General features: G+C 38.6%; 1 protein-coding gene across 1 annotated transcript in view; it reads left to right on the top strand.

The window, feature by feature from the left end:
* The first annotated feature begins 1,840 nt into the window (after window positions 1-1,840).
* The window catches only part of HTR4 (5-hydroxytryptamine receptor 4), a 124,197-nt gene continuing 111,971 nt past the window's right edge, over window positions 1,841-14,066 (top strand). The window contains exons 1-2 of the mRNA XM_014587657.2: window positions 1,841-1,895; window positions 11,506-11,616. Of these exons, the coding sequence (XP_014443143.1) occupies window positions 1,841-1,895; window positions 11,506-11,616 (166 nt within the window). The remainder of the gene's footprint in view (window positions 1,896-11,505; window positions 11,617-14,066) is intronic.

Raw genomic sequence — 14,066 nt, 5'->3', positions numbered from 1 at the left:
ACTTTTGGAAGGCTCCCCCTCATGTGTGTCTGGCACCATTATAAGTTATTTATGTACATTATTTTATTTAATATTTAAATAAATCCTGTGACTTAGGAAAACTGACATTCAGAGGAATTAGGTCATTTTTCATTGTCAGTCAGCTAGGTGGGACTTAAATCCAGGCCTGTCTCAGGCAATGCCTTTAAGCACTATAATATTGCTCTTGTCATTACTGCTCTTGTGAAAAATAAGTATAAATAGGTACCAGCAGATGGTGTAGTGATTTAGGTGCTGGACTCTTACATGGCCAACTATGGATTAAATCCTGGACCCAGAGGCTTGAAATTCACACCAAGTGCCTGTGTAAGTGTACCCAAAATCCCAAGAGAAGACTAGAGGAAAAGGGATTGTGGTATGGCTATCCCCCCTTGAGGGGTGATTTCTTGCTTTCTGTCTCTCTGTCACTCTCTGTCTGTCTGGTGAGCACATGCATCTTATAGCAAAAATCTCTCTCTCAAATTGAAAAAAAAAAAAAGTACAAATAATCCTGAATTGGTGTGGATTGGTGTGGCAGGTCAGTGATCTCAAAGCTCCAGGGACCTTCTGACATTCCACTTGGTTGTCACTTATGTGACTTCGAGATGGCTGTCATTGCTGAAGATATAAAATTCTTGCTCCAGAGGAAGAAAGGAAAAGGGATGATGCCATCAATGCCCATCCTTTTGCTTACAAGAACAAAAGTCTTCTTCAGTCTCCGAGCCATTCCCGCTCATATCTCATTGGCCAAAACTATATCTTGAAACAGGAAAGCTTAGAAAAGAGTGTAGTTTGTTGGAGCAAGGCATGTTGGCGTCCCCAAAGAAAACTGGGGTCTCTCACCCAGGAGGAAGATGCAAATGGCTCTTGAGAAGTAGTGATCAGTGTCTACAGTCCTGTCAAATAGCCTGCCCATTGAATCATCACAGAATCTCTGATAGCCCAGGAGTACTTTTAAGCTATGATGAACTATTTGCACGTCACAATAACTTGTTTGGGTGTTAATATGTGAACACATGTGCATGATATGTTAATATGCACACACATGTATGTACAGAATGAAAGAAGTTAGTCATTAAGCAGAGCTTTGGAGATTATAAACTAGATGCCAACTGGAGACAGATAATTGGAAAGGGTGCAGTGCTGAAGGACTGGGCTAGATGTCCCTGTGGTCCTGACTGTGTCATTAACCTATGACTTTAAGTAAATCCTTTCCTTTCTGTGTGCTCAGTTTTTTTCAGAAGTAAAGTGAGGCATTTGTAACAGATGAAGTCTAAAGCCTCTTTGAGAATTACCCGACCTGACCCTTTTATGATGATTACAGATTTCTATTTGAAAAGAATGTAGAGTGTTAGTTTAGCGGGCACAGAAATTTTTATATGCTGTTATGAGATTTGAAAGTGCTTTTAAACACCTCTCATCTCCACTAAAAATTTGGTAAACTGGGGTGAAAATCTTTAAAACAAATAACAGGTAAAATGAGATAAGGGAATCTGTGTAACCAGAAAACAAAGATCAAATGTAAATGTTAAAAGGGCTTCATTTTGCACTAGGCTATGCAAATTCCACCATTAAGTTGGTGTTAAGAGACTGGAAGCTTCTGGATTCTGATGTTGTGGGTTCCAGAACGAGAGCTTCAACAGAAGCCTCTCCTGGGGCATTAAAAAAAAAAAAAAGTGACCAGGCAGCTTTCCAGGAATAGCAGTTCCCCAGAAACATCTTGCAAACTGCTTATCATCATGGTTTTTGCATGACCTGGGTGAAGAGCAGGTAAGTGGTAGGTGTTACTGAATGCTTTTGAGTTTGTCCTGCCCAGTACAAAATGATGCTGATGATGACGGTGATGGTGGCAGTGATGGTGATGATGATGGCAACTGGTATTTATAAGTGTTTGTGAGTATTATCAGTGAACATCTATGATAAGATCTTTTCTTAAAATAACTATTTCTTTAAATTTATTTGATTTATAAGTGTTTGTGAGTATTATCAGTGAAATTCCATGATAAGATCTTTTCTTAAAATAACTATTTATTTAAATTTATTTATTATTATGATTTGTCTTTGTTTTGTTGTTGTTGTTTGACCAAAGAGACACACAGAGAGAGAAAGTGAAAGTGAGAAAGCAAGTTGCCAGGTCCAGGACCTGAACCTCAGTCAGATTAAGGAGTCCAGCACCTTAATCATCATATCACCTGCCAATCCCCATAGTGAGATCTTGACATTATTCTCAGCAATGATTTCTTGGATATGACTCCAGAAGTATAGGCAAGAAACATAAAAATTAGTAAGTGAAACTACATCAAATTAGAAAGTTTCTCCATAGTAAAGAAAACAACAGAGTAAATAGGCAACTTGTGGAATGAGAGAAAATATTTGCTAGTCATACATATGGTAATAGGTTATTTTCTAAAACACATAACTCCTACAACTCAATAGCAGAAAAACAAATAACTCAATATAAAAATGGACAAAGGACCTTAATAAACATTTCTTCAAAGCAGACATTCAGATGCCCAACAGGGCTAACAAAAGATGTTCAACATCACTAATCAGCAGGGAACCACAAATCAAAAGCACAAAGAACCACTACCTTACACATATTAGTATAGCTATTATAAAAATGAACAGAACTGAAGCTAACAAGTGTTAGTGAAGTTTTGGAGATACTGGAATCCCTGAGGATGTCAAATGGTGTAGCTGCTAAGGAAAACAGGATGGAGGTTCCTCAAAAAATTAAAAATTAAATGATTTTATAGCCAACAATCTCATTTCTGGGTATATATTCCAAACAACAGAAGTCAGGATCATGAAGAGATGTCTCCACTCTCCTGTTTATTGCAGTATTATTCACAATAGTCAAAATCCAGATGCTCATCAACAGAAAAAATAGGTAAAGAAAATATGATGCACACTTACAATGGAATATTATTCAGCCTTTAAAAAGGACATTCTACATTTGTGACAACATGGATAAACCCAGGAGACGCTATGCCTAGTGAAATAAGTCAGTCACAGAAGGATAAACACTTCATGTTTCCTTTTATGTGAGCCATTTAAAATAGTCAAAGGTGTAGAAGTAGACAACAGAATGGTGGTTACCAAGGGATGAGGAGAGGGAGTTAGGGGGAGCTGTTGTTCAGTGAGTATGCAATTGGCTGTACATGGTGAGTAAGTTCCAGAGACCTGCTATACAAAATAGTGCCTACAGTTAATATAGTGTTAAGGTGTCATTGACCCTGTAATGTATAATGCATTTACTGTTTGCTGGTAGGATAGATCTCATTAGAAAAGAAAACAAAGGGACTTTTGGAGGTGATGGATATGTTTATTATCTGGATTGTGGGGGTGGTAACACAAGTGTAAATAATATATGTCCAAACTCAGCAGACCATGTACAGAAAAGCCTAAAGTCAGACATGGGTTCTTGTGTATGTAAATATCAGCTGTGCTTGCTATTGCAAATATTTAGACAAATTAAGTTCATTAGCAAATCAATTAAATGGGGGGGATAGGCATAGAAAGCAAACAGGGATAACAGAGACAATGGGAGGAGGGTTGGACAGGGCAGAGGGTTAGGGATAGGGAATCAAGGATGGCAAAAAAAGAGAAAAAACTCAAAATATACAAGACATAAGAAATGGAAAATTGTTTGTTGATAACACATATGTTGATGTACTTGACTGAGCCAACAGACAATGTATTTTGGATGAAAAATTCATTTTGTATACTGTAATGATGTATAGCATATTAATGTTAAAAATAAAAACAAATAATAAAAAAAATCAACAATCCAATTAGAAGATGGGCAAAAGCTGTGGAGAAATATTTCACTGAAGACGATGTACAGGTTAAAACCACAGCTAGAGCTTACCTATCAGAATGGTCACCATGAGAACATTCCTACCAGGATGGCTAAAATAAATAAACAAAACCCAGTGATATCACCAAATGCTGGCAAGGATATGGAGAAACTGGATCATGCATACATTGCTGACAGAGATGGAAAACAGGACAGCTGTTCTGGAAAAACATTTGACAATTCTTAAACATATAAAAATTAAAAATTAAATGATTTTATAGCCAGCAATTGCATTTCTGGGTATATATTCCACACAACAGAAAACCAGGGTTCACCCAGAACTTTGCAACCAAATATTTATAGCAGTTTATCTCATACTAGCAAAAACCCTAGAAGCAACCCAGATGTATTTCGAAGGGTGAATGGTTAAACAAGCTGTGGTACGTCCTTTCCATGAAATAGTGCCCAGCAATACGAGGGAATTATGAATACAGATACAAGCACCAATCTGGATGAATCCAGAGAAATATGCAGAGAGAAAAAAGCAATCCCAAAACAGTTACCCACTTTATTATTCCACGTATACAACGGTTTCAAAATGAAACAATTACAGAAATGGAGAACAGATTAGTGCTCGCCAGGAGGTAAGACGAACAGAGGAATGAAGCCTGGATCTGAAAAGGCAACGGGAGGGGTCTTTGCGGTGATGGAAATTTCTGTATCTTGATTGTATCGATGTCATGGGTATAAATTTGTGCTGTCTTTTGGCAAGATATTACAACTAGGGATACACACTGCATTATTTCGGAAAACTGCATGCAAATCTACCTTTGTCTCAAAACACAAAAGGACCAGCTGATGACGTAATGGTTACACTGCTGGACTTGACTGCAGTTCGACTCATGCCAGGCACGTGTACATCCTTGCCCAAGTATATATATATATATATATATATATATATATGTGTGTGTGTGTGTGTGTGTGTGTGTGTGTATAGCAGATTTTTAAATACCAACTGTATCTGAATTAAACTAAAACAAAAACAAAGGTTGCCAGGAAGATGAAATGAAATGAAAACAGGGAGCCTAATTTCTGAGCACAGTCAGTAGTTGGAAGCTTTTGTTGCTGTTTCTCTGTATCCAAATGACTTTTTTTGCAGTGAGCACCATTTCTCCTATTTTATAGCTAAGGCTCATAAAGCCAAGATGACTTGGTGTGAGTGGCAGAATTCTTTTATTTTTTTAAAGAGAGATTTTTGCTATAGGGTGTGTGTGCTCTCCAGAGAGACAGATTGAAACAAAGAGACAGAAAGGGAGAAATCACCCCCTAAGGGGAATGATCTTATTGCAATCCCTTCTCTTCCATTCTGCTCTCAGGATCTGGGGTATGAACACAGGTGCTCAGCATGAGTTTTAAGCTGCCAGGCCTGAGACATGAACTGCAGTTGACTCTGTGGGCATCCAGTGTCTCATGACTGGCAGAATTCTAAGATGTCCACCAACATTTCCTGCTCCATGATGGGCTCAGTCTTTCTAATTATTTAATCACTCATCTGGATGCTACTGTGAATGGATTTTGCGGATCTAAAGGTCTCACATCAGCTGAGTGAAATAAGGCTATTATCCAGGTAAATTTGACTAAATCTGTGAGCCTTTTATATCTGGATTTAGAGGTAAAAGGGAAGCCAAAGATTTGAAGCTCAAGATGGATTTGGTGTGAGGGGAAAATCTTATGCTGTCTTTGAAGACAGAGGAGGAGACCAGATCACAAGGAATGAGGGCTGTTTCTAGGAGCTGAGAGTGGCCCTCGCCGACAGCAGTAAGAGAAGTGGGGGCTGAGGGGAACAGTCAATCCTACAAATACAGGAAACTGGATTCTGCCAGCAACATGTGAGCTGGGAAGGAAATTCTGAGATCTAAATGCGATCAGCAGAGTCCTGTCTACACCTTGATTTTAGCACTGAGCAGAGAACTCAGTTACATGCTCAGACTGTGAGCTAATGAGTAGATGTTGGGTTAATTCACTAAATTTGTGGTAATTATTGCCTAGCTATAGAAAACTAATATATTTACATTGAAGTAGCCCATGGCAGAGCTAAGAATTGAACTCAGGTCTGGCTGACTCCAAAGCTCTCATTCTGAATCTCTCTTATACTGGGGAATTATGTAAATCTCAACTTTTATATTAGGTGAGAAATACGCTTAGATATTTTAAATTGCTAAGTGCAAGTATAAAATATACATAAATGATGTGATGAATTTGGAGTAAACTTTGAAAGCTATGAGAAAAATAAATTGCTTGAAAATTACATATTCTTTGTGAAACTTAATATAAAAATCACCAGAATTAATGTGAAAAAGGAGTAGGTTGCCCATTCCCTCAGGCTTAATTTAAAGAAAAAATGGTGATATATATGCAGTTGAGTGTATTTCTCTAGTTGCCAAATTAGCTTGGCAGGAACTGACAGCTCTGAGTGAGTTTAAGAAATTATCCTGTGGGAGAAGAATGCCTGGAATTTGGACAAACAGAACTTGGTGTGCAGGAATTAGAAGGCTGAACATTGTCACAGGTTCTGCCGTGTTTCCGTAACATACTGAATTGCAGTGCTGGCCACCACATGGCCAAACACAGGCTCAGATCTGTGGGTCTGCCTGAAAAACAGACCAGGTATGCACACCGCTAACCAAGATCTTGATGAACTGGGAGGCTGGCAAAAGAAGATCATGACATGATGAGATCCTGTTAAGGGTTATTCGCTGCTCTATATTTGTCTCTGTCTCATGTGTGTGTGTGCACGCTATCATTAAAAAAGAAGAGATATACTTGTTCAAAAGATGCTATATTATTGATTAGGAAAAAGAAAAACTAATAGCTACTAACAGTAGATACCTCTGAAGTGTGCCTGGGATTAGGTGTCCAGTAGTGCCCAACATGAGGTTTAAGATCATTTACAATGATTACATTTTGTTTGCCTAGAGTGTTTACAACTTAAGAAATTGATGAAACTAACAAAATAGCACATCGTATAATGGAACACATCTTCATCATCTAATTTAGAAAATAAGGCCTGGAGAATACAACTTACCCCTTCCCGTTTATATCCCTACACTTCTCCCTACAGAAGAAATTACTCACTAAGAGTAATCATCATTCTCATGCATTTATTTAGTGCTTTGTGTACTTAAAGCATGTATTCCAAATAATGTTTAATATTTTTTATGTCTTTAATCCTTGTCTTAGTTTATGTTGCTACAACAGAATACCTGAGACTGGTAGTGTTTTTTTTTTTTTAAGAATTATTTTATTTAGGGACCAGCAGTTAGCGTAATGGCTATGTCACTGGACTCCCATGTAGTTGACCACGGTTCGTGTGCCGGACCCGGTGACTTAAAACTCATGCTGGGTGCATGTGCGTGTGTGCCCAAGATCCCGAGAGGAGAATGGAGGAGAAGGGATTGCAGCATGGCCATCCCCCCTGGGGGGGGTGATTTCTTGCTTTTTGTCTCTCTTTCTTTTTTAGTCAGATGTCTTTTTTTCTAAAGTTTGTTTATATATTTCTTCCATGAGAAAGAGAAAGAGGATTAGACAGATAGGCTGGCAGGCACTCCCAGTAGCATCTTCCACCTCCAGTCTCAACTGACCTGGATCATGGGCACATGTGTGAACATGCCTGGCATGTCCAGGAAGGTCTTGAGTATTGAACCTAGGGCCTTTACCAAGTGGGTCTTGTTGCATTACTGCTGCACCACCGCCTGTCCCTAGAGATTTATTTCATACATTTTGAAGGCTGGGAAGTCCAAGGTTGAGGGGCTCACACCTGGAGAAAGCCCTCTTTCTGAGTCATCTCATGGTGGAAAGTGGAAAGGCAGAGGGCATGTGCATGTGTCCACACGTGTGTACATATGACAGAGGGAGAATAGAAAGGGGTCAATATCATTCTTTTATCAGTACCACTCCTCAATAACTAAACTGTTGCCATAATAATGACATTAGTCCATTCATGAGGATAAGGCTCTCATAACCTAGTTACCTATTAAAGATCCCACCTCGCAACACTTATGTTGGAGATTAAGTTTCCAACCCATGAACTTTGGAGTACACATTCAAATCATAGCACATAAATAATATACTTTATATATTATTCTACAACTTGCTTTTTAAAAGACTAGAAGTCCTGGACCTGGTGGCTTAAAACTCATGCTGGGGACATGTGCATGCATGCCCAAGATCCAGGAAGGAGAATGGAGAACGGATTATGGCACGGCCATCCCCCCATGGGGGGATGATTTCTCACTTTTTCTCTCACTGCTTCTGTCTCTCTCCAGTGAATACACATGCTCTAAGGCAAACACTTCTTAAAAACATAATCAATATTGATATTTATCTATTTTAAAACTTTTCACTCCTATATAGAATTTGGTTTTTGATTCTTCTGTTGATGAACATGTAGATAACATATAGTGTTTTACAAATATAATTATTTTGTAAATAAGCATATCTCCTGGAGGCCAGCCCCATAGCCTATTGGTTAGGGAAGTTGGATCCCACACTGAGGTTTGAATTCTAAATTCTGGCTCCCACAGTTGGAAACTCACATGTGTGAATTACTTTAGGTTGTGTGCCTAGGAGCAGTTGTAGGGTGCACACATCTTTACTAAGTAGTACCCAAATCCTCCCCATCATGGTTATGTTCCTACCAGCAGTTCATAAGAAACCCTGTTATTCCAGATCTCTGTCTACATATGGCCATGCCAGACATTAATTATTGTGAATCCAATTTTGTTAACAATAAGAATGTGTTCATGTCTTACCCATGTAGTTAGAAATAAAGAAAGATGGAGGTGGGAAGAGTTTGGGAAGGGGGGAAAGGAGGTGAGGAGAAATAAATCAGGTACAGGAAAAGAAAGGAACTCATCCTGGACTAATGTGCAGCTAAACAGATTGGGGCCAGACTGAGTTCAGGTGTAGACTTTATGATTTATAGATGCTAGCCCTCCTTTTAAAAAGGGCAATACCCCAGAATTAAAGGTTGGTAGGAGGCTGTATTAGCCTCGAGCTAGGGAGAAGAGGCAGATAGAGCTGGTGACAAAGAGGAGAAGCACACAGATGCTCTTCTTAAATAGACAGGTTAGTCAATCAGTCACTGAGCCATTTTATCTACAGATGGTTTGGCTCATTTTCTAGGTGCTTGGTGGTTGACTCTTATGTAAACATACTCAGTAGTTATCCTATAATGTTTGCATTCTCTTGGGATTTTATAAGTAGCTCTACTATAAGGACATTTTAGCAGCAGAAACCAGAGAAAATTATTTTATGTCACTTGACAATTTAAAGAGTAAAATGAACGCTTCTGTGGGTGGAAATTTGACTTAATGTAGAATGTCAGAGATAAATGATTTCCCTCAGAACATATAAAGTACCATTTACCATTAACTATGGTCCCTCAAACCCAATACTCCATCACCAATCCTGGCAATAAGGAAGTCCTGGTGATATGGTGTCAGCTTTGAAAGATTAGGATCAGTTTTTGGTACAGCCCATTCAGGATACTTTCCTGTGTACCACAGATATGAACTCACTTTGAAAAGGAATGAATGAAGTTATTCTATTTTTTAAAATTATTTTGGTTACTCATGATAGTGCATATGTACATATGGGGGAGAGAGAGAGACAGTCACCTCACCGAGGTCCCATTACCCCGTTATCCTCTTTCCCCAGTTCTCTGACTCATCAGAATTGGACATGCATGTGGGATCCTGATGTGTTTCAGGTCAACCAGGCCAGGGATCTGACCCACAGTGGACCATATGGCTTCTGGTGTTGTAATGAGTGCCTGTGCTGCCAAAGCTGGGCCAAATTAATCTTTTTCTAGTCTTCATTTCTGTATCTGAAAGCAATTGCAATGATAATCCGAACTTCTGAATTATGTGGATTAGTCAGGAAAGTGTCTGTTAACCGAAGGTTGAATTCAGATACTAATTTTTGAAATCTATTATCTGTGCTTGGGAAGGGAAGCCCTTACAGCATATTTTCCCCTTTCTTCAGAGTTTCTAGATGTTTTGTCAATTTCTAATTAGTCTAACTGGCTGCTATGGTCTCAAGTGAGTAGCAGGGCATTTTCTCACTAGCTGCCTATTGTCCCATCGACAGGTGCACAGGGAGCTGAGAGCCAGATTCTGACTTTTACAAAGAAATGGTAGCACCATGAATTTTGAAATAGGGGCTTCTCCCAGTGGAATTTCTTTCCTTTGGTTTTAAGTTTGATTTTTCTGATAATCACTTCTTGTCATAGAAAGAGTTCATGTGATTGACTCCTTTGTGGGGAAGAGGAGCAAGAAGCAGTTTAATGGTCAGCCCATTCATCTGTTTGTCTCAGATGAATACGATTCACCCTAGCACCTGGGCATTGAGTTGTTTGAAAACTATTTTTTTCTTTCTAAATATATGGTGCATTTAGTGAAGGATTACATATTACCTACTTTCGTTTATTCTGTGTGGTAAGGGACCCAGGTGGAAACTTAAAACTGTGGGCTTCTAGCCTGCCTGTGACTTCATGGTTAAGGCAGCTTGATCCCACGTAACCAGCCACACAGTTCAAGTCCCAGACCTTGTGGCTTAAAAAACATGCCAGGCACTTGCATGCCCAAAATCCTAAAAGAAGGGAGAAATGGAAGAGAAGGGAATATAGCTTTATTATTCCCCACAAAGGTGCTTTTTCACTTTCTCTTTCTCTTTATTTCTCTGTCTCTTTCTTTCTGGTGAACACACATACCCTTTGGCAAATGAAAAATTATTACCTTATTAGGAAAAGGGATAGCCTCTATGGCGTCATTAACCTGCAGTCTTTGCCTGCATTACTGGTTTTGGGGAGCTTACTCCATTGTGAGATTTTGTAGGCAGTTCCGATGATTAGGGCAGGACAAGAATGAGAAGTACCAACTAAATGGCCAGCATGCCTTACCTGGAACTCAGCAGTGCCCACCATGCTGTTCACTGTCCTCTCCTGGACACATGTGGATTTGAACTTTCCAGATCTTTTATGGCTGGGTAGAGCCCTCTGACTAGTTCTGACTAGTGAGTTGTTGAGTGCAAGTAATGTGAGTCACTTCCAGGCTGGGAAATTTATTACCAGTCTGTGACACACACATTCTCCCCCCTACCCCATGTTCTATTTTCCTTTGGCATGGCAACTGGCAACATCTAAGATGGCAAACAGCCTATCAGTCTGGGTCTCTGAATAAATGTGATAGCAGGGTCTCCTACAACGACAACCCACAATGGACACATGAGGGAAAAAGAAACTTTTGTTGTTTTAAAATACTGAGGGTTAGTGTCTCTTTGTTAACCAAAATATAATTTGGTCCATTTTAACTGACACAATAATCATTGAAAACCCATTCTTAGAAAGCTTAATATGGCATGCTAGCTGTGCATTTGAAGTTGCAATACAAGAAGAAAAGTATTTGTCATTTTCTCTTAGTTCAAACTGAATTCTCCTTTCCAGTATCTTCTTTCACTGGGCCCACACACACACTTTGAGAGCTATGTGACAGTGTTTCAGAGATTGACATTTGCTATGTCAGCCGCTCTGAGCCCTTTGGACTGTAAACTGAAATTTCCATTTTTTCAACTGTTCTACTCGTGAGGCAGGAGATAATTCTAAAACTTTTTCGGTTCTGGCTGTTTAGACTTTTTTGAGTATTACTGGATTAGCATTATCCAGGACAATGATCAGAGTATCCTTAGGCTTGTGGAATCTTTAGCATTTATGATATCTTTAAGATCCTACCACCAGTCAGGTGAGGAGGGTAAGGGAAAGTTAAAAAAAAATGTTAGTATCAATGGGACAAATATCCTGAAAGATTCAAAGAATTGTTGGAGTCAGAGGGCTGGAGGAAAACCTTCTAGAGTTAGGAAATTATGGCTGGAGGATGGGATTTTTAAACATTTTTGCCAAAGTTTTGCAATAGGCTTGTTGTGACAATAAAAACAAGTTAATGCGTGAAAAACAGCGCTCTTCCTGGTATACAATGGCACTCATAATGAGAATAACTATTCTTTATTCCATTATTATTAAAGCAGAGAAACCAAAGAGGCCTGAGGGATTGGAAATCTGCCACAGTCAATCCCGAGGGGACACTCTTATTATATTATATTACATTACATTACATTACATCTTGCAACCTAGCGTTTATTTGCAGGCTACCCACAAAATTAATTTCTCTATCTCAGCAGTTTCTAGCACATGGAAGCATTTCTCCCTCATAAATTATTCTGAGAAAGAACAACACACAGACACACTCACACAAACACAACAGAATTCTACAAACTTGATTTGCAAATATTGTCAAATTAGATATTCATCAGATAATGAAATAGAGCTTTTTATGGAAGATGTGTATTACAGCTGTTAAAAATGCGTCAGGACTGTGAGTGAGGAAAAGCTTGAAACTGGACCAGATCTTTTTAATTTTCTTGTTTAGAGAAGTAGTGTGCTGATGTTGCTGCGTTATTCTCTCCAACCATTGTATTCACTGAATTTCTCTCATTGCATATGTCCAGGACTGATAAATCAGGACACTCCAGTGCATTCACTTTAGACAAGACACTTCAAGTTCAAGATAACAGCATAGCCATGCTCTTGAAAGCCACTATACCTTTCTAGACCAATTCTCCACTCTCGTAGGCCAACCACTACTCTCCTCATTTTTAAAACAAATATTTCATAGTACTTTTTTAATTTACTGAAATGGAATTCATGAGTCATATAAACTGTGTACATACAATTTAAAAATATCAACATAATACCTTAACTAGAAGACAAAGAAGCAATAAAAATAAAAAGATTTATAATAAAATACTATATATTTCATTACATGTGTTGAGTAACTGTAATCAGAAAATCCAAAATAAGAAATGCCCTAAAATTCAAAGTTTTTTGAATAGCAATATGACATTGGAAGTAGAACATTCAAGACCTGATCCCATGTGATGGGTCATGATCAAAACATTGCAATATGAAAATACCATGTTGTAGAAAATTACCTTCAGACTATGTGCATAAGGGATCTGTGAAACATAAATGAATTTCACATTTGGACTTGGATCTTATCCCAAGATATCTCATTATGTATATGTATATATTCCAACATCTGCAAAGAAGTCCAAAATTCAAAACACTTCTAGTCCCAAGCATTTGAGATAAGTGATACTGAATCTAAAAATGCTCTGGTTGGTCTACAGAAGAACACACAATAAAGTAATCACATATGTGCACTTGTATGTTAAATCACCATGGTCGTGACAACTACTGACACAGTGTAACACAGGCTTGTTGTGTTGGCAACTCCAATACCATGAGTGACTATAGGTGACCTGCAGTAAATACTTGTTCTGATCTTCCTTTCATTTAGTGTATATAAATTGCCATGCAAAACACCTTTGTATTTATATGTAAAAGGAGTTAAGTTCTAGATTACATATTTATAAAAGAAATTTTCACAAACACAGATGGTGGTAGGACATTCTAAAATCATAGTGGAATCTTATTTTTCTTTTAGGTTTAAGTGTGAGATTTATAGGGACTGCATGTGCAAACCGCTGCACTTGGCTTTTTAGGGTGAGCTGAGAAACAAAACCAGGCCTCCCCTATGGACCCAGCCTGCTGAGTAGCAGCATCCAAAGTACATGAATCTGTCTGGGTCAGCATTTTTCTTATGAGAGATTGTCCCTCATATTGTAATGTGTCACCTATCTGCCCTCCGCCTTAATATCTGTAGTGCTCCTCAGTCATAACTATACCCCAATGTCTCTTAAATACTCAAACAGCCCCAAGGTGGTGTACCCCCTCCACTAAGAACCGTGTTCTAGTTAGGTTGGCTGACATACATACAAGAATAATACTTGTACATTGTTTTTAATTGCCAGAGAACATAGGCATTCACCAGTGACAGAAAGAAAGACAGTGAGAGGGAGAGAGAGAAAACATCCCCAGTGGGGCAGGATTATGCTTCAGTCCCTTCTCCTCCATTTTTCTGTCCTGGTGGGTTTTAAGGCACACGTGCACACATGCCTTGCATGTTTTCAAGCTGCCAATCCTGGTATTTGTATAATATGAGATCAGGTATGCGGGACCCAGCTCTCTTAACCACTAGGCTATGGGATCAACTCAAGAATAACATTTTCAAATACTAAAGCCATGCAAAAAATTTAAAAAAAAAGAAAGAAAATAAAACCTTGTTCTTTCTTC

The sequence above is a fragment of the Tupaia chinensis genome, unplaced genomic scaffold (genome assembly GCF_000334495.1).
Source record: "Tupaia chinensis unplaced genomic scaffold, TupChi_1.0 Scaffold000228_1, whole genome shotgun sequence".
Lineage (NCBI taxonomy): Eukaryota > Metazoa > Chordata > Mammalia > Scandentia > Tupaiidae > Tupaia > Tupaia belangeri.
This window is presented reverse-complemented; position numbering and strand designations above follow the sequence as displayed.